Here is a 21,076-nt window from a genome sequence, read left to right as displayed (position 1 = left end):
AATGGGGAAAGAGAGAAGGGAAATGAGGCCGGGAAATTGATATATAAAGGAGGCTGCATCCTCCAAAAATTTGAGATCCCAGGAGAATGCCCCATGGCCCCTCCCTTTATTCAAATAAAGTAAAAGGACTCCTCTGTCTCCTTTTTGGACATAAACCTCTGATGGTTGTGGATTAATTTTCCTAACACCGTGGTCCTGTGGCATGAAGTGTGTCTAATGGGATGGATCCCTGGGTCCTGGTGCAACCTGTGCCAGGAGGTCCCAATGTCCTGTCTTACACTCACACTTCGAAACATTGCAAGATCTCAGGGTTCCCTCAACACAGCAGGGGTTGGATAGACCCAGCTGTACCCCAGACATGGTGCAGACTCAGGCCACCAGCTCACAAATCCAGTTTCCCATTTTTTTAAATAAAGTACCGATGAGAAGGATAAGAGTTAAAAATGCACGTAATCACTGAAGTAGTTCAGGACAAATTCAAGGACAAATAAAAAAAATTATAAAAGATGAAGGAATGATTAAGGAATAACCAAACCTGCAGGAACCAAGAGCCATGAACTGAGAAGTAAGGACCAGGAGAACACTAAAAATCAATCTAAAATGCTAAAGAACAACTTTGTTTGAACTTTGTGCTCATGAGCATAGAAAAATCCTCACCCGTAGGCTGTGATTGCCCCTTACTCACAGTAGTAATCCTACCTGCAGTCAGAGCTGCAGGCTCTGCAGCTGGGTAGGAGAACATGAGGAGACAGACAGTAGCTCAGACACAGCCACCTCCCTGCATGTGGTTGAAGTCAGGGAAGCTAGACCTCATCCGGATATTACCATCAGGTCAGGAAGAATCCCTGAGAGTTGTCAAAGCTTCTGTTTCACATTCTCTTTCTTATTTTATGTGACTTGACACAGCTCCTGCTCAGAAGAGCCTTGGGGTTTTGAAATCTCCTTGCTCTGCTCCCCTTTACATGACATCTCTCCCTAATGTGGTTGCATGCCTTGCCTGCCCAGTGTGCAAATGAGTGCAGGTTCTTCCACAAAAGTGGTGCCTACATAACCACCAACCCTTATCAATCAGAAAAGGCTCTGTCAGATCCAACTTGTAAATCAAGCCCTGCCTTTTCCTGCAGAATTTGCTGCCTTTTCTTGAGGGAATCACACCTCAGAGCTGTGGGATCTCATGCCCATAGGATTCTAGAAGAACCAAAGCAAATCATGCTGCTGCTGGCAAATGTGCTCCCACTCCCCAAATCCAGCCATCCACCAGAACGGGTTAGTCTGGCTGCACAGCATCGCCTCGGCTGGTTCTACAGCCCATGGCACTCTGTGTGTAGGTATTTCCTTCTGCAAAGCAATAAAAATGGTGACGGGTTGGATTAGTTACACCAGGCAGAACAATCCCAGTGTGTGACGATGTTCGCAGGGGTCCCAGGATGAGGGAAGAGGTAATAAAGTTGACTCCATGTTTCAGAAAGCTTGATTTATTATTATATGATATATATTATACTAAAAACTATACTAAAATAATAGAAGAAAGGATTTCATCAGAAGGCTTGCTAAGAATAGAAAAGGAATGAATAACATAGGTTTGTCTCTGACAGAGACAGTCTGGACAGCTGGACTGTGATAGGCCCTTAATTAGAAACAACCACATGAGACCAATCACAGATCCCCCTATTGCATTCCAAGCCAGCAGATAATCATTGTTTATAGTTTGTTCCTGAGGCCTCTCAGCTTCTCAGGAGGAAAAAATCCTAAGGACAGGATTTTTCATAAAACATGTTGGTGACACCAGTGAACAGGAGGGAGGGATGCTTGGGCCAGACATGCAGGTAGAATAGGAAATTCGGTAAGAAAAAAGCTCCAGCTCACTGACAATCTGGGTGAGGTATCCCTCGAGGAGAGAGGCAGAGGTTGTGTTGATGACCTTGCTTCAGGCTTCAACACGTGAGTACCCACTGATAGGAAAGACATGTGCTAATGTCTTTTCAAATGTCTCGATTGGTGAGGGTCTTTAAGAGAAATGGGTGTTAGTATCTTTGAAATAGGTCTTAATCTACAAACATCAAACCGCACAAATTTGTTACAGAACCAAAACAGTTTGACCAGACAGTCTGAGCTTCTGAGTTTCAGGATAATAGGAGAAATGGGTCCACACAAAGTCTACTGCAGAACCCAGACAGTCTGAACTTCTAGGGGATCTGCAGAACAAAGCCTGAACTTCTTAACTTTGGGGGAAAATGTCAAGACATGTTCAAGTGTGGAATATGTGGTAGGCAGTTCCAGAAGACTGTACTTTCCTAGTAACTCAGCCAATGAGGAAAGGAAGAGGTCAAAATGCGGCCGGGAGTGTAAAGAGAAAAGGAAGCTGTGTCCTGTGAAACTTCGAGAGAGATCCCACAGTGGTATGGCCCGGTGGACTCTCTCCCTTTATTTGAATAAAGCTGAAGGACTCCTCTGTCTACTTTGTGGACACTGACTTTTCCACAGACCAGCAATACGTTCCCCAAAGAAATATGGTTTTACAGTCATTCCCTGAAAAAGGTGACAGGCTGATGAATTTCTGGCTGTGGCACAATTGTGACTGCTGTTGCCCTTGGCCACTCCGGTTGTAAATGATCAAATCGGCAGCCAAATTGTTATGAACAAAAAAGTTACCGTTTTTTTTAAGAGAAGGAGCTGCAGAGGAGTTTTCAGTTGAGCTAGGAATTGATCGCTGGCCAAGAGTTCTTTGTTAGTGAAATGTTGGAATCACCCCTTGAGTATCCTTAAGTACCGCCGTTTAACTCTATTGTAGAGAATTCTTGTTTTTCAGAACCACCCTAGCCTGTTGCCAGGAGGATGACAAGCTCCCCTCGGATGGTGGGGAAAGGGAGAAATTTGCATCTCAGGAGACATGCAAATTTATCTCAAACCCAAACTGCACTGGGACGGGACCTTCACCAAATCCTGGAAAATACCCCAAAAAAGACGAGCCAAAGCAGAATTGAGAAGTCAGGGTGGTGTCTGGACATCAAGGCCGTGGTCCGGAGCCGGCAGAGATGCTTGAAAACCTCGGTCACTCCTCGTCCCAACTACAAACGATGCCAGTAGGACCCAGGACCCCCTGGACTGACAGCCCAAACTGAGAAACCTGCATATACCCCCACTAACTTAGTGAGGATAAGACTCCCAGCTTCAGTTCCTGGGGGATGGAGCTGCCGATCTTCTTTTTCTGAATCACTGCTGGGAGCGCTGGCAGAACTCTGCAGATCTGCCAAAAACCTCACTTTGAGCGGATCATTTTAATAAAGGCATTAGAAGGAGGAAAATCTCCTGCACTGTTCATTTCAAAATTTATTTAAAAAATTTATAAATTTAATAGATTGACCACTAAAAAAAATAGAATATTATAAAACCGCCACAGCCAAGACAGTGTCAACCCCGGACTTTGACGCTGGGTGAACTTGGGTCGAACCAACGTAGTGTCAGCGTCTCCCCAGAGTTTCATCCCAACTGTTCCAGGTAGCCAGCTTATATACAGTTTATTCTGCCTGGAGCAGAAATTACCTAAGATTTCTGTAAATTCCTACATATGTATAACGGGAACTATACACATTCAGTCCCATACAAAAGTCAGTCCATAGGTTTGGATGGCTGTCTGGGCTCCCCAAAATAGTCCTCTTTTCAGCGTAGCCAGGACATCGAGTTCTTTGATGTAATCTCTTCCAGGTGTTGTTCGGTGAATGTTCTGGACAATCCTGGGAAATGGTCGATGATCACGCAGGAAGGACTCATTCATTCGTTAATGGTCATGATTTTATCTGGGCGAGTCCGGGAAATCTTTTGACAGTGTGGTATATGATGTAGATAATTCATGCTTTGGAAACTGTATAAAAATGATAAAGATCCAACCATGCCTCTGACCCCCATGGCCAGAAGCAGTACTTTTCATTTCCAAAAGATTTCCCGGACTCGCCCAGATAAAATCATGACCATTAACAAATGAATGAGCCTTTCCTGGGTGGTTCTGAAAAACAAGAATTCTCTACTATAGAGAGTTAAACGGCGGTACTTAAGGATACTTAAGAGGTTATTCCAACATTTCCCTAACAAAGAACTCTTGGCGAGCGATCAATTCCCAGCTCAACTGAATACTCCTCTGCAGCCCCCTCTCTTAAAAAAAACGGTAACTTTTTTGTTCATAACAATCAGGAGACAATTTTGTGGTTGTAAGTCACCATGTGTCCTCTGCAACATCAAGATTTACACGTGAACACCTACCTGCTGCCGAAGCCAGCACAGGGCTCAATCAACTGCTACTATCACCTATCAGCACCCTTCAACGGTCAGTGTCATGTAGGAAGGTGCCCCAGCCTCCAACACCAGCATTTCTTTACCCCAGTGCCCTGCTGAGGTTTGGTGCAGCTGCTCTGGCCTCTCCTCACAGAGGTGGCGCTGCTGGTTGGTGGGACACACTGGCTGCCACCAGCCTCCAGCAGATGCCCTGTGTCCTCCCCAGAGAGTGGCACTGCTGGGTTGGTGTGTCACAACATAGGAGCCGTGTGTACCCGTGGTCCAGCAGAGAGGGAGGGGTGGGCCAGGTCTGAATGGCAGCTGGTGCTTCCCAGTAGCTTGAAGAAAGGAGAGCTGAATAACCACATTGTTTATATTTTAAAAAACCAAAGACATCTCTGTTTATCAGAAGAGTTTGGGCTGGCCCCAAGACAAACTATATAGTGAGTGAAAATAAACCCTCCCCTAAAAAAAAAAATAACACAAAAAAAAAACAAACCTCCAAGAAGTCTATTCCAAGAATATCCAAAATCTCCCTAACTTCATCCACCAGACCACCCTGAGGATGGAAATTGTTATGAGTAAAAAAAGGTTACCCATTTTTTAAAGGTTGCGGAATTACAAGTTGAGCCAGTTCTGGCAGAGAAGAGTTCTTTGTTAGCTTCATGTAACAAGCTAACAAAGAAACGCTAACAAACGACCTGTTAAGAGTCGGTCGTTAACTCCCTATTGTTGAGAATTCCCCTTTTTGTCAGTACCACCCTGCCTGCTGCCAGGAAGATGGCCCTTCTCAGACGGTGAAAGGAGGGGACATCGGAGGACATGCAAATAACCTGAGACCCAGAATGCAACGAGAGAGGCCCCCCTCCCCCCCCCCCGCCCCAAACCTAGGAAGAGACCCCTAAAAACAACAAGCCAACACAGAACTGAGAGATTAGGGTGATGTCTGAACGTGAGGAATAGAGTCCAGAGTCTGCTGGCACCATTTCTGCCTCTCACCCTAACATAATGGCTGGAAAAGGACCTCAAATGGCATACCAGGAAGGCAATGGTTTTGAAGTACTGTCCTGAGGGTGGACTGCCAGCTCTTTGTGCTAAATAGTGGCCAAAGCTGCATTTTTCTTTCTCTTCTGTTCCAAGTCCTGGAGTCAGTGGAAGTATGAGGTGTCTTGTCAGTTCTTCCCAGTGGAGCTGAATTGTAATAAAGACATTAAAAAGGAGAAAGATTTCATGCCCTATTTATTTTGAAAATGTCAACCTGTCTCAAAGCAGCTTTGTTAGAGGTGCTTTGGTACAGAATACTCAGTAAGAGCAGAGCTGCCTTAGGCAGCTGGATCCCCGCTCCCGTGCTGGAGCAGGAAGCTCCACATGGGCAGGAAGCTCCACATGGACAGCAATGGGTATTTCAGCTGAACTTGCAGACACAGTAAACACCAGGAATTGTATTTGGTGTCTCTGGTTCACTTTCCTGGTGGGATAGACTGGCTAGGCACAAGACATTTAGGTTGTTCTGATTTCTCCCTGTTATTCCTGGTTGTTTCTGCAAAGTCAGAGATAGGGGAGGAACCTAGAGGAAATCCCCTTTTTTGCAGATCAAGCCTTTGCTGAGCAAAACAGCCCATGTGCTGATGCTGCCAGATCTGAGCAGCACCATAGTGACTGCCTTGTTTTTGGAGTCGGAAGTGAAGGGAACCACTGGTTCCTTCTCTCTGTATCCTCAGCAGGTGTGAACCTGTTCAGTCAAACACAGCTAAGCCAAGCAGACATCTCAAACAGGTAAGATGGGTCTGGGAAATTTATGAAAATAAATGAGTTAAAGAAAAGCAGGCTGTGAACAGCTCAGCTGCAGCATGGAGAGCAGCTGGAGCAGGACCTTGGTAGAGAAAAGCCTTCTGAGGGTCTCCAGAGGCTGCTGTGATTTACCTGGCAGCCTGGGACTGGCAAGGCTGAGTCTCCATGCAGAAGTGGAGAGAATGGAATGAGAAGCCAGAAGTAGGACCAAGGTGCTAGAGACACTTGGATGAAGTATGACCTGGACAGGGAATATGATGGCAAGGGGAGCACAGCAAGGGCCAGGTGGGTGGGAGGGCTTGAGCCCCAAGGAGCTTCCTCCCTCTTCCTTTGAAGCCAACTCAGAGCTAAAGGGAATCACCGCTGGCTCGCACGTGGCACAAGGAGGTGTCTGTGGCACAGGAAGATGTCCATGATGCCCGTAGTCTCACAGCCTGAGCCCCTGGGCATTGGTTCATCACCTTTCCTGGCTATCATCCTTCTCCAGCAGGCTTGCTCCCTGATACTTCTCTTAGCATCATAAGCATCAAACCAGGGTGGGGGGTCTGGAGGTGCTGGCACGTGGCTGCCCAGAGACCCTAGAGCAAACTGAAGTGTCTGTGATATGGGAATCATGACACCAGGGCTTTGCAGTCTGCTCTGTTACAATGGACTCTCTGATCAAGGGGGTTTGTAGAGGAGGCAGCATCTTGCACTAGGATTAACATGCTGCTGTGTCTAACAGACACAGCAAATTTCCCTGTAAAGTAGAGAAACTCATTCTCTTACCAATGCCAGTGCATATCAAGCTTGTAAAAGATAAGAGCCAAATCCTGTTTCTCTCACTTTTGTCAACACTGGTGGGTTTTTCCCTCCTTTTTTATGTCTACCCTATCTCCTGCTGGCTGCTGGCCGCTGGTGCCTTACCAGCCACGGCGCTGGGAGGATGGAATTCTATTCTCTCTGTCAGCATTTATTTCTCCCACGGCACAAGACAAATACACCGCACAGGACTCCTCTGTGCTGGTGCGCTACATCCCCCTCCTGCAGGGATGCTGCATTGACTGATGCTTCTTGGATGTGTTTGCAAAGGTGGCAGTAAGAGTAAATACCATCGTTGGGATTTTCCTTGTCCCTGTTCACTAATCACATTGTCTCTGAAGTGTTTAGAAATTGTGTTTCTTCTGGCTGGGATAGAATTAATTATCTACACAGCAGCTGTTATGGGGATACGTTTTGAATTTCTGCTGAAAATATGGAGATCAAAATATAGCGTTGACAATACGGAGATATTTTTCTTATTGCTGAGTGGTGCTTGTACAGACCCACGGTCTTTTCATGCTTCTCACCCTACCCTACCAGGGAGAGGGATAGGAGTGCATAAGGTGTTGGGGGGATACACTATACGACATCATGCTCAGTATATAAAGCGGGGGGAAGAATGAGCAAGGATTTGGCGTTTGTCGCGGTCCCTCGTCCACAGGGGAAGGTCGGGCTCCCCCCGCGAAAGGACCGGGACCCACGCGAGCCGCGGGCCCAGGGCGGGGCGGGCGCCGCGTGCAACTCAAATTGCCGTGCGACCTCTCAGCCAATGGCCGGAGCACCTTCCCACCGCCAGCCAATGGGAACGCGGCACTCTCCGCCGCCAGCCAATAGGCGCGGGGGGCGGGGGAGCATGGAGTAACGCTCGGAGCGGCGGTGATGGCCCCGGAGCGTGGTGACCGCTCGCTCCCCGCCGGTACCGCGGGTCTTCCCCGGGTTTTCCTGCAGAGCCTGCGGACTCTTTTCGATATCCTGGATGACCGGCGGCGGGGCTACGTGCACCTACGGGAGATCGAGTCGCGCTGGCGGGGAGCGGAAGCCCAGGAGCTGCCCGCCGGGGTGATGGAGGGGTTGCGGCAGGCGGCGCCGGCCAGCGGGTACCTCACCTTCGAGAGGTTCGTACTGGGGCTGCGGGCGGCCCTGCCTGGGACTGAGCCGTCGGTGGAGGGTGGCAGCGGCGGGCGGCGGAGCGTGGAGAAGCCGCCAAGCCCTCGCTGTTCAGAGGAGCGGCGGGGGAAAAGCACCGGACAGCGGGAACCGGGGCACGGCCAGCCTCGAGGCCGCGGTGAGTGGCGGGACTGGACCGGGGGCTTCGGGCTCGCGGGAGTGATGGCAGCGCCAGGGCCGGGGACTGGCGCTCGGAGATCGGGATGGGATCCCGCGGCTCACCCCGCTCCCCTGTTTCCTCCTCTGGGCTCAGAGCCAGCGGTCCACGCAGTGCCGGTGTAAAACTCCCCCAAAGTTACTGTCGGTATTGACTGGTTTGGCTTCGCTGAACTCCGATTCCGGTGCGAATATCCCAGCGCCGCCGCCCGCCCAGGGCTGTGGTTCCTTCGCGATGCGCTGGGCTATTTATAGCGCTGACAGGAGGAATTAAGGTCTTTGCCGCAATGTGTCCGTGGTTGTCCCCTGGCGTAGAGTCTGTCCTGACCTTCCTCGGGGATAGATGGCACAGCTGGGCGTCTCGGAGAATGGCTGGGTCCTGGGGACCCTCAAAGCCGAGCAGCTTCGCTGGGGTGAAGCTGTGGTCACGGAGCGGCCGTGTGCTCGGTGGGCTCTGCGCTGGGCTGGCTCTCAGGAATGATTTCTTCACGATGTCAAACATGGTTTAGACAAAAAATGCAAAACCCGACCCAGTTTTTTTGTTTGGGTCGTTCCACAGCACTATTCCCAGTAACAATTAATCAATGAATAAATGGGAGAGGAGTTACCAGGGCAATGAGCTCTGCTGTCCTAGACTCTGTCCACAGAGCTCACCTGCACATCCCTGTGGACTCTGCCCTTTCCACGGGATCTGCCAGAGCCCTCCAGGGTGGTACACTGATCCTAGCATGGGGAGACTGTTTCACTGGCATCTTGATTTGTTGCTAGTCAGTAGAAGATGTTACAAGGCAACCAGGCTTCTGGGCTTATCTGGATAATTCTTTATCTAGGTTTGTGAAGTGCTTTGAGATCAGAGGAGACAAAGTCTGTGTGCAGACCTGGTACAAGCTATTGCACCACCTGAGTGCAATGACTTCCTCCACCTTGGGAAGGTCAGGCTGGTTTGCCTTCCCAACCCAGTCCCTTCTGCTGGGTGGAGAAGAAGCTTTTAACTGTAACTGAGATTCTCTGCTTTCCATTTTTGCCTCCAGACTAACCACTGGAGCTACATCTAAGGGAATATTATTAAGCAGACTAGCTTTTCTATCATCAGGAGTGTAAATCTGGAAAAACCTGAAAAAAATCCTGCTTGGTGTATAGACAGCAGGTTGAAAGCTCTCCCCTTGGAAGGAGCAAGCAGATGACTGCAGCAGCTTTCTGCTTGCTGAGGATCTTTCCATTACAGGGTGATGTTTCATAACTGTCCAGAGCCAGAGTGGGCAGGGTTAGCGCCTCAGCCCTTGCTGCCAGCATCCCTCATTGGAGGGCTGTATTTTGTCAAGAGGCCTGAGTTTCAGGTTCATTCAGCAGCTTAGAAAATGGTACAACTCAGTTACTCCATCTCTTTTAGCTCTAGATCCTGCACAACTGCCCAGTGTGCCCCTCCACAGGTGGTTTCCCAGGGTGCAGTTGAACAGATGGATGTTCTCAGCTGGCTGCAACGGAGTTGGGCAGTGCTGTGGCATGATATGGCTCCATTGGCTCCATCCCTGCTGCCGAGATGTGTGATGGGTGCTGGGAGCTGCCTGTGACTCCAGGGAGACCTGTCTCCACTAAGATGATATCGTTTGGGTGTGAAGCTACTCTGAGCCTCCAGCTGCATGTGGTGGCTTCTGTAAAACCCCAACCAAATGCAGTGAGATGATGTATCAGTGCTCATAAGCTGCAGTGAGTGGGAGGAAATGCTCCCTGCCTGAGTTTTAAGGGAAGAAGGTGCTCACAGAGTGCCTCCCCAGCTCTGCTTTAGGTCTGAGGAGCATCTACACATGTCAGAGGTGATTTGGGTATGACTCATGGCAAAATGGCAGAGGTTGGGGTCAGGTGGTTCTCCTGGCATGTCCAGGGGTGCAGTGAGCCAGTGGGACAGCTCTGTTCCCTCTCCCAGACTAACCTCTGCTAGCATGTGGGCAGAAGTTCTTCTGAGGTCCCTGCTTAAGTCAGCTTCCAGCTTCTCCTCAGCCCAGCAGTGCTGGTGCATTCTGCGAGCTGCTGCTTGGCACCCCATGGTCCCTGGGGAGCCAACAGCACGCACTGGATGCAAGGATGGTGAGGTGGATATTGGAGAAGTCACAGGGCAGGGAAGTCACCGTAATGATGTCCCTATGTTATGGTGCCTGGTCTTGTCACAGCAGTGTCTGAACACATTACTCTTGGGGGTCTTTACCCCACTAGTTCCCCTGTGAGCTTGGACCTGTAGACGTCTAGGCACAGACCAGAAAGAGCCCAGGCCCTGGGCACTGGCTCCTCCCCAGCACAGTGCTTTCTCTTGCGCCAGGGGTGGCTTGGCTCTAGCAGCTGGAGAGCTGTTGTTGGCACTAGCTGGAGGGAGGGGATGGTTTGGATGGTTTGTAGGGGCTTCTCTGGGCCGCTGCCCAGGATACTTGTGGAGAAGTGTAAAACAACCATGAAGTGTCTGCTTGCACTGGGCAGAGGGGGTCCCAGAGGGGGGAAGGAGCCTGTCCATTATCACATAGTAGGATCTCTTCCACCTCTGGTGATCTGATCCTGTTCTTTCCCTAACAACTATCCCAACTCATTAGCAGGGGTCCTGTTTTAGCCACTAGCTTGTCAGCTCAGGTATGCAGAGCTCAGTTGGTTGACCAGGAGCTCCTGCTTATCACGGGTGCAGCTCAGCTCAACACAGCACTTCTGGGTGACTGCAGCGAAAACTGTTTTAACATGTCCTGCAGCTCCTACCAGAAGTGCTCCAGGCTCTGCCTTGGGATTCTGACTGTTGAGAGTATTCTTGGTTTTGAGGCTGTTCCTCAGCTTTTTGAGCAGGACATACTACAGGTCTGCTAGGACAATGTGTGTGGTCACACCAGTCTTGCTGGTTCCTCCCAGATAGATTTGGATGTATAAAACCAAAGGGAGCTGGCAAAGCAGATGGACGGATGATATCAAAGACTTAGGTGTTCACAAACGCTTTGTGTTCACTGATGTGCCAGAGTACTTGCTGGGAGGTGGAGTGAGATACTGTGATGGACCAGAAGGAGGACTTTGCCCATGCCATGGTGACCTCTTTCTCCAGTGACACAAAGTGACAAACTGAGGTGTCGCATTGCCTGCGCCCCTGAGCCTGTCTCCTATCCCTGAACCAGTGTGACTGTGGCAGCAAAGGCAGCCCTGGTACAGGGCTCCCACACCTCGTACCTTCAAGATGAAGGGTGGCTCCTGTGGCCATGGCTGCCCTCTCCTGCCTCATATCCTTCCTCTCTCATGTCCGTGTGTTCAGCTGAGGGAGCTGTGGAGCAGAGGGAAGAAATGTGCCAGCCCATGCGGTGCCCCACACCCTGTCCTGGCACTCACAGCCCTTCATGTGCCTGTGCCAGGGAATGTGCCAGACCTGTGCCAGTCAGCTCTGGTAGACGGATGTGCCAGGGGTGGAGGTGCCTGGCAGACACATGGGGAGCTGTCTTGGAAAGAGGGCATTTTCCCCAGCTGCCTGCCATCACTTGCTGGCTCCCTGCTGCTCTTCTTGAAAAGCCATGTTTCGAAAGGAACTCTTGAGGAAACCTATGTGCAGGGAGCAGGCAAGCTGTGGGACTGAGGGGGTGGCATGAGAGAGGGTGTGCTGGGCACTTGCTGGGGACTGGGGCAGGAAGGGAGGAGCACCAGGTTGCTATCCAGACTTGCCTGGGGATGTGCTGGCTGCACCCCTGGCTGCCCTGATGCTGTGGTTTGGGATGGTGGGGTGTCAGGGTTCTGCTCTACCAGCTCACCTAGCAGTGGATCAGAGCTGGCTTGGCTGTGACTGCAGGGCTGGGTTTCTGGTGAGGATGGGCAGTGTGGGGCTTGTATGGCCTTCACTGCAGGTGCCCAGGGAATTCCTGCCCTGGCTGACAGGCAGGAGGTGCCTGATCCAGCCTGGAACCTGCCAGTATGAACTTAAGCTTCAAAAAGAGGTTATGCATGGATTTGCATCAGCACCATGTGCTTTTAGTAGATTGGTCTTTTGCAGGATATGATGTTGGGGTTTTAATAAGATTTTGGAAAATCTACAGTCTGATTTACTTTATGGTTACATCATAGACATAGTGTCTGGGCTGAATATCCACATGGCCAAGTCCATCACCAGGCAAGAGCTGCCTTCAGGAGAAGTTGGTTTCCTGGCAGAGCTGATGCCACCTGAGTGGAAGCAAGGTGTCTTGCGAGGGCAGGCAATATCACTGATGATTTAGTTGCCCAGCTGGGACTGGACCAGCTTTGCCTAGAAGCTGCTTGCTTTCTACAGAAGACGACTGAGATATGTTGCCAGCCTGGCACAGCTGAGTCACTCATTCCTGACATCTGTTCTGCCTGGACAAAAACAGGAGCAGGCACTCAGGCGGGTGGTTTGCTCAGTCTCTCCCTGTTTGCAAGACCACCCTGCAGATCATCTCACGGAAGTGGCCCTGGGAAGGATTTTGTTGAAAGTAGCTTGTGGCCTCATGCCTTCCTCTGTTTCAGGTGGTGATGCTAAGTCTGCTGGGCAACCCCAGGGAGACAGTGACCACCCAGGGGCTAGGGACACTCGGAGGCATCAGAGAGGCCGTGCAGAACACCGGAGACACACCATCACCAACGGCGTGGACTTCAGCATGGTAAGGGAGTGTTGTGGGCTCCCATGAAGGGGAAGGTGGGTTGCAGGGGTCCCTCATTGCTGATGCCATCTCTGGGCTTTGGCTTCCTCTCTGCCCACCCTGCACAAGTGAGTTGTGGGACATCAGGCAAATCCTGATATTTGGATTTGAAGGTCTGTTGATGTATGTGGATGTATATTATTTCTAAGGTGCTTTCCTGAATCGTGCCAAACAGGGAGGAGGTGGATCCTTCCCCCAGAATGGGGTCAGCCCATGAAGCCAGTGTGCTGGCTGCCTTCCCCATGGGCAAGGTCTTGGGAAGAGGAAGACAAAGGTGGACGTGTGGGAACAGATGGATCTCTGGGTCTTAAGAGCACCCCAGCGAGGGTCAGATATGCTTTATGCTGGCAAGCAGTGGGGCCAAGCTATGCCCCTCGCAGATGTTCCATGTAGATCAGGGCTCAAACATGCAGGTCCTCTTGGCTTCCGACAGACTTTTTGCAGCAAAGCAGAGAAATCCATACTGAATTTATAAAGGCAGCCGAGGATGGAGGAGTCCGTTCCCCTCTCTCCGCTGCTGATTGGAGAGACTTGGGTCAAATTGCCTAGCTGAAGGGATCTCATTTGCTCCCAGGTGGAATGGAGTAGCTGCCTGGGCATGTTGTCCAGAGGCTCAAGCTAAATTGTCCTGAGCAGAGAGCCAGGACCAAGTTTGCAGGATGAGTACTTGGTGGCACTGTTACCACTGTACTTTCACTCCATTGCCCAGCCTGTCACTGGCCTTGGGGGACACACATGCCCCAATGCCAGCCTGGGGAGGGGATGTTTGTGCAGGATGTTTGGGCTTGCAGCCATGAGAGGGACCTCTGCTAGGAGGTGCTGAAAAGAAGTGATAAATGTTGCTCTGTGTGTCTGGGATTGAGGGCTCTGCTTCTTGGGGTTTTGGGGGCTGGGCAGAAAGGAAGGTCTCTGCTTCCCTTCCCTGTGTGTGCAACTCTGGGCTGGAGTACATTTCAAGGTCCCAAGCTCAAGGTGTTCTGTGAGGGGAGTGGCGGCCACCATGTCTCTCCCCAGTTCTGCCATAAGCATTCTTGCTCAGGGCTTGTGTTGCCTTGGTCTCTATTCCCCCAAGTTGTCATGTGATCAGTGGGAGGGATGTCCCCTCCTTCCCTCTCTCCTTGTATGTTGCCAAGTGCTGCACTACCTTTCTGTGCTTTTGACCTCAGAGAAATGGTGTCTCAGTCTTCCCTGACACCCTGAGCATACCTTTAGGCACTGGTGCCATTTCCAAGCCTACAGAGACAGCTGGAACAGGTTTAGGTCCAGCAAGGATCAAATCTTTGTACTGTCACCTTCCTTACCCCTCCCTGCCCGGATGTTTGGCTCCCAAGGGACAAGGAACTCTGTCATTAAACTAATTTGCCTAAAGCCCTTGGGGAATGGGAGCACTGGTGTCCATCCTACATCCCGAAATGCACCAGGACTGGTTCCTCCTGAGCAGGGAGCAGAGCTGTGGAGGCTGTGCTGCAGACCCAGGACACTTTGCACACTCTCATTTCGTGCTCACTCGCTCAGCTGGTGTTTTTCCAGCCAGTCCCTCATCTGTTGGCCTTATCTTCCCATGACCATGAGGATGGCTGGGATGAGACCTTCCTTGAGAGGTAGAGCACTGTCATTTGTAAGCAGCCCAGGGCACAGCTCTGTCCCCTCCCCTTTACCAGCCACCAAGCACCAGCCAAGTCCAACACTTTGTGTTTCTCCTGCCCCAAGTGTCTCATCTTGGCGAGATGCTGCCTGTCCCCCACTGGGCAGGACTGGCAGTGTCCCTCTGCTCTGTGGGATGCTCCCTCTTCCTCTTGTCTCTGTGCTGGCCAGCAAGCCCTGTGGGAGGAGGGCAGGACAGGCAGCAGTGGGCTACCCCCCCCAGCTGAATGGGGGTCCTTGCCACATACAGCAGCTTCTTCATGCCCCTCAGCAACAGCACCAAGGCTCTGCACTTCTTCCTCTGGGTATGTCCCTTTGGGCAGGGAGAGTTGTGTTGCAAAACACATTTCCAGGAGCAGCAGGAGCAAGAGCAGCCCCAGTGTAATGGATGACAGGTATGGGATGCAGAAAGGCTTTGGGGCTGGCAGTGGGGACGTGGAAATGCTGATGGCCTGAAGAAGGTCTTGGTATGGGCCTACTTATCCAGAGGGCTCTGTTTGGGGTCACTTCTGAGCTGCACCATTCTTGATGTCCTCCAGAGGAGGAGGTTCTGGTGCATCCAGCATTTTCTGAGTGACCAAAGTCTCTGGTGCCTGTGAATCCCAGGCTGTGCTGTGGGTGAAGGCCAGGCTGTGTTGTGGCAAAGAAGGCAGAGGCAGAGAGGCAGGAAGTTCCCCATGCCCTTGGGAACTGGGGGAGCAGCCTTGTATTGGAAAGAGAAGGGCCATGGGGTCATAGGGTGTACCAGGCGCAGGGCCGGCTACGGCTCCGTGGAGGGATGTTTAGAGATAGGTATTTGCTGAGTCATAGGAATTGAACCAGGAGTCCTCACTCTGGTCCTCCAGGCCTGCTTATCTCTCTGTGACCCCATAGGCTAGTTTCCCTAACCCTTACAATTGGTCAGTTTTCAATCCTCCCTAACCCTATAAAAGAGGCTATCTTGGCCCATTTCTTTAGAAGAGCAGCTTCAAGACCCTTCGCAAGACCCTCAGAATAAACCATCGTGGAACCCTTGGCCGCCTTCTCCTCTCTCTCCTCGTCTGCCTTCCAGAAGCCACGGCCAGCCACAGCCCCTACGAGCAAGCTAAGAGCTGAAATCATAAAAGAGCTGATTTTCACTAAGAGCTGACAATCACTAAGCTTGCTAGGGGTCACAGCTGTGCCGCAGTCCGGCCTAGGGCACCCCAGCCTCCAGAGGGCTGAGGTGTCCGGCCTTGAGACTGCTTGCCTGGGGCGCTTACCCTACGAGGGATCAGCTATCCGGCTAAGAAGCTAGCCCCGGTGGCTTCATTTTATTTTACAATAGGGTAAGGGTGATGAATGGATCATTGCATCAGTTGCTCTGTTCCCCAGGGATGTCCCCTCAATTCCTCTCTGCCTCTCTGATTGCCGATGCCAGCGTGGTGCCAAGGGGTGGCAGTAGCAGAAGGTGACAGTGGAATGAGGACCGTGGATCCCCTGTGGATGTGGGTGAAGCCCCCTGCTCTGCAGCAGCCTTGGGTCCTGCTTGGCCTATTCCAAGGGATTGCTCTGAGGGCAGAAGCCACAGGCACCCTCATAGCAGCTCTCTGGGCACAGCAAGGCCCCCACTGCTCTCCAGGTGATGCTGGTGATGGAAGCTGAGCAACTGGCAGAGATCTTCTGCAGAGAGGTGTGGTGTGCTATGCTCTGCTCAGTTTCATGTGCCTCCAGGGATGAGGCAAACTGGGGAAACAGGGCTGCAGTTTTTCCCTGATTTCCAGCCTGCACACTGAGCTAGACTCTTCAGTGCTCACCAAAATCCAAGCGTGCCTGTTCAGGGGCTGACACTCACACCCCAAACGGAGCGGGGGGCAGCTGCAGGCACTGCTCCTGCTGCCTCCCTGGGTAAATAGGTGAAGAAACCTGTACCTGCAATGGTGAGCAGGGAGGCAGAGGTGACTCAAGTGTCCTTTTCTTCCAAAAATCTTCCTCCAAAGCAGCATCAGGCAGCAGTCATTATCCTGCTCCTCTTCAGCTTTTCTTGGGGAAAGGGGCTGAGACCCTTACCTGTATCTACATCTCCCCACACCTCATGAAGAAACCAACTCCTGGGACTTGACAAAGCCTTGGTGGAGAGTGGGTGACATCCATGTGCTCTGTTCTGCAGCTGAAGTACATGAAGGAGCTGGAACAGGAGAAGGATTTCCTGTTGCAGGGCCTGGAGCTTATAGACCGAGCTCGAGAGTGGTACCACCAGCACATCCAGCTCATGCAGGAGCACCAACGGCACCTGGGGAAGAGGAGAACCAGTGCTGTGAGTCTGGGGCTTCTTCTGGCTAAGTCTGGGTTTGGAGAATAGGGCTGGGAGGTGGCTGGACCTGGAGCTGACCTCATGGTAACCTCCAGCCTCTTCTTCCTCCCCATTCTGCAGGATTTCCCTGAAGGTGGCCAGAGCGACCTGGGGCGCCTGGTCCCCAAGCTGCAGGAGGTGAACCGTTGCCTGGGTGACCTTCTTTCCACTGCCGGCAAGGTGAGAACAGCACATCAGCAGCTTGAGGTTGTTTGTGTGATCTTAGGATTCATTCTGTCCCTCCCACATTGGTGGCTGGGCTGATATTGGAGCTGCCAGAGCTTCCCCCAGCTCTGGGAAGGTGATGGAGGACAGCCAAGAGAACAGCACAGCTGGTCCTGAGGTGGGCTGGAGGATGCTTTGGGAGGCCTAAAGGAGGTCCCTAAAAAGATACAGCCATTGTCAAGGTGCTGAGTCAGCCAATTCAGAGCAGACTGTCCTGCTGGGCAGAAGCTGGGGGTGCAGCCCACTGCTTCCTGTCCTGCCAGGCACACTGGCAGGAATGCTTCCCCATTCTGCCCCATTCACAGGGCTGGAGACCTTGTAATGGCCTGTGTTGGGATTTTAATCCTCTGCTGGGCTTCTCTCAGGTCTTTATGTGCCATAGAAAGATCTTACCTTTAAAAAGGCCTGGGATGGGCCACAGGGTAGAAGGCTCAGTGTCTCATGCCTTCATCTTCTCTACAGGCAGCAAACCCCTCCTCAGCCCTGAGCAGGCTGGTCCCTGTGACATCCCCAGCCTCCACAGGCTCCCAGCAAGCCATCAACATGCTGAAGGAGCAGAATCGGCTTCTCACCAAGGTGAGTGGAGGTGGGAGTGGAGGAGATGCCCTTGGGGGTGCTGAGAAAGGAAGGGGATGGGATGGGGCTGGGGAAGGAATGACAATCAGTGTTCAGGAACAGGGAAGTGTTCCTTCAGCTTGGCCAGACTTGGTCATCCCAGAGAAGGGGGTGTGAGCTGCATGTGGAGGCCCTCTGGCACACAGCTGTGCCCAGCTGTTTTCTGGGTGAGTCAGTGGCAGGGATAGGGCATTCCTGCCAGAGGGAAAAGACTGTGACAAATGGAGGTCACAAGAGAGTGCAGAGGCTACAGCTGGGAGCTGTCAGAGAAGAGATGGTCTGCCATCTCAGGCCAGGGTCAGGCTCACTGCTGGGGTTTTTCTGTCCCAGCATGTGGCCACAAAGATGCTCTGGGGGCTGGAGTCCCTCAGCTCTGGAGCCAGCCCAGGACAGCTGTGGGTGTTCACCGGGGGAAAAGAAGAGCAGGGAGACCTCAGAGCCTCTTCCAGGGCCTGAAGGGCCTCTATGAGTGATGGAGAGGGACTTTGAATAAGGGCCTGGAGGGACAGGACAAGGGGGAATGGCTTCCTACTGCCACCCTGCGAGGGCAGGGTGAGATGGGATAGTGGGAAGAAATTGTTCCCTGTGAGAGTGGTGAGGCCCTGGCACAGGGTGCCCAGAGAAGCTGTCCCATCCCTGGAAGTGTTCCAGAACAGTCTTGGAGGAACTGGCTCTAGTGGAAGGTGTTTCTGCCCCTGGTTAGGGGCTGGGATGAGATGGACTTTAATGTCCTCCTACCCAAAGCCTGTGATTCTATGAAATTTTACCATCAACACAACCAGTTGCCAGCAGTTTCCTCCTCTAACTAGCATTTTCTTCCCCTGTCTTGTGCAGGAGGTGACTGACAAGAGTGAGCGCATCACCCAGTTGGAGCAGGAGAAATCTGCCCTCATCAAGCAGCTCTTTGAGGCTCGTGCCCACAACAACCATGAGATGAGCCAGCTGGACTCCACCTTCATTTAGCACATGCCTCCCCTGCCCCATTCCCAAACTTACCTGGGGGTTTCAAGGGACTCTTGCCCTAAACTCATCACACCTGCTGCTCCAGGTGTTGTGTCTCAAGTTCTGGGGCTGCTGATGGCATCTCTGTATGAGGGGGCCAGGACCCCTCTTGGGGAGCATCCCTGCCCTGCTGATGGCTTATCAACCATGCTGCTCTCAAGCTCCTCCTTTCCTGTCTCTACGTGGGCTGCAGGGATGCTGTCCCCAGTCCTGTGACCCCCAGCAGGCAGGAGGCATGGCTGCTGTCTGTGCTGCTGTGTGGGGTGAGCTGTTGTTCCCTTGCTGACTTGGGCTGGATTTTGGGTGCTCTTAGGAAAAAGTGATGTATCTTCAACACTCTAGCAGCATCTCCAGACAAGCCTGGCCCTTAGAGGGTGCTGTGTCCTCCTTGTCTTGGTGTTGGAAAATGAGATTGGAAATCCAAGGAGGCATGCCTGGCCCTTCTCTGCTGCCCATGTTCTGTCTGCCAGAGGCACTGTCCTGGCCCTGTAGTGCCCAAACTTGTGGTCCTCATGGCAACCACTCTGTCATGTTTGTGGTAGTGATACCATAGTTCCTGTTTACATGTCTGTAGGCTCCTATAGGGAATGAGCCACAGACCCAACCAAAATAGCCTACATCTGTGAGCTGCTGTTTTGGGCTGTTGACAAGTTGAGACAGACACCTCAGTCTTTACTTGGCTTGACCTGGCAAATTCTTCTCGATGTCTGCCAGGATTAGATTATTTTCATGATGACTGTGAAAGGAGAAGTGATGTTCATAGCCTGAGGATGCTGACATCAGCCTGACTTCACAGAGGATCTTTAGAACTTGGTTTTGTATTTAACTGAGCATGGGACAGAGCAGAGGCTGACAGGCTCTTCCCTGTGCACATCTCCACAGGGAGAAATGGTAGCTCTGCCTCACATGGTTGTGAGGGGTGACATCCTGACTGTGAGCTGTGCTCCTCTGCAGGTATCTTGAGGGGTGGTGGTGGTTCAAGATAGGTCCTACTGGATGGCACATCTCAGAACTCCTCCTGCTTCCCACCCTGCTCGGTGATGATGCTTGAGCTGAATGACATTTGACTGTGGCTTGCTACTTGGTATCCATGGTACTTTCACTGGAGATCCCATTTAGCACAGCCTAGCCCTCTGTATCCTCAAGGCCAGGACCTTTCTCTCTGGTGTTGTTTCATGGTCTGACTCTCCAGGCATGATGCTGTGGCACTGAGCTGAGCTGGGCGGTGCTGGTTCTGCCCTGAGCTGACACATGCAGTTCTCACTTCTGTTCTTATCTGTCATGACTCTGTCCTATCCAGCTGTTCTCTTTGAGACTGATCCTGAGCTAAAGCTCACTGCAAGGCATGAATCCCTGAACTGCCCTGTGCCTGCAGCTGGAGTGGGGATCAGCAGAGTACCAGGGAGATGGTGGAGGAGGAGCAGCAAGGCCATGGCTAGTCATGTCCCCTGTCTGCAGGAGTTGGTTGTTAGTTGTCCCCTAGGCATCAGTGCCTGCCATCCTTTTTGTGATGCCTCCTCTAGTGTCCAGTGCCTGTTTTGCTTAAGGTTAATTAGAACTGACCCTTTTTATGAGGGTTACCTGTCTGTAGGGATAATAAAGTGGGGTGACTTATTTAGTTTATCCTTCTGTCTCTCCCTAAATCACCCTATCTGCTGCTGCCAGCCCTGAAGTCCCTGACTATCCTGTCTCTCAGAATGCAGGGGGAGCTGAAGCTGCAATCTGGTGAACAAACAAAGAGTTCGGGGATCTCTGCAGCTGGTCATGTTTCCATGTCCTTTCCCATCACCTCTGGGCTTCTCAGGGTCTGGGGATACCCTATCCCCTGCTGTGGTGCAGGGTCTTAAAGCTACCTGCACCCCTTCCAAGTGCTGTAGCCTCATCTGTCTACTTCTCCAGAAGCTGTGCTTGGGGCTCACACTGGTCAGGCAGTGCTGGTGTTTTTAAGTACCCTTTCTCAGAGCTGCCCCACAGTGGTGGCAACAGTGACTGGTGCTCTGCAGTGACTCCTTGCCACAGGGTGAGCCACAGGGGACCTTAGTGGCATGGCATGTATGGCACATATCCTTCTGCTCTGTGCTGACACAGCAACTCACATAGGGTGAACCTGAGGCTCTGCCCTGATTGGGGTACCCTCCTTTCCTAGGCTGTGGGGTGAACCCTGCACCCTGCAGAGGCTGAGACTCACCTGCGGGGAGCAGAGCCAAGAGGGAGACCCAGACCTCTTACTGGCAGCTGGCAAAACAATGTCTACCATGGCATCTTCCAGGTGCTGCTTAGGGCAGCCGCTGGTTCCAGCTGGGGCAGGAAGAGGGTTGATGATTGCCCTTGGTTCCCATTTCATGCCTGTACTTGGGTGTGGAGCCCATGAGGGCTTTCAAAGAAAAAGAGGGTCGCAGTTCCCTTTCCAGACTGTTTCAAAGCAGCTCTCTCT

General features: G+C 51.9%; 1 protein-coding gene across 2 annotated transcripts; it reads left to right on the top strand.

The window, feature by feature from the left end:
- Nucleotides 1-7,706: 7,706 nt before the first annotated feature.
- Nucleotides 7,707-20,265, top strand: SAPCD2 (suppressor APC domain containing 2). 2 transcript variants are annotated; one of them, XM_059865284.1, is made up of 6 exons: nt 7,707-8,146; nt 12,673-12,806; nt 16,666-16,764; nt 16,882-16,980; nt 17,488-17,601; nt 18,475-20,265. In XM_059865284.1, the coding sequence occupies exons 1-6, from the start codon at nt 7,741-7,743 to the stop codon at nt 18,601-18,603; spliced, it is 981 nt and encodes a 326-aa protein (XP_059721267.1). In that variant the 5' UTR covers nt 7,707-7,740; the 3' UTR covers nt 18,604-20,265. The 2 variants fall into 2 exon arrangements, with proteins under 2 accessions (XP_059721267.1, XP_059721266.1); XM_059865283.1 differs by having other exon boundaries at nt 16,618-16,764.
- Nucleotides 20,266-21,076: the final 811 nt, after the last annotated feature.

This window comes from Haemorhous mexicanus, chromosome 21, assembly GCF_027477595.1.
Source record: "Haemorhous mexicanus isolate bHaeMex1 chromosome 21, bHaeMex1.pri, whole genome shotgun sequence".
In the NCBI taxonomy this organism is placed as follows: domain Eukaryota; kingdom Metazoa; phylum Chordata; class Aves; order Passeriformes; family Fringillidae; genus Haemorhous; species Haemorhous mexicanus.
Note: the sequence above shows the minus strand (reverse complement) of the source record. Positions and strands in the feature narration are given on the sequence as shown.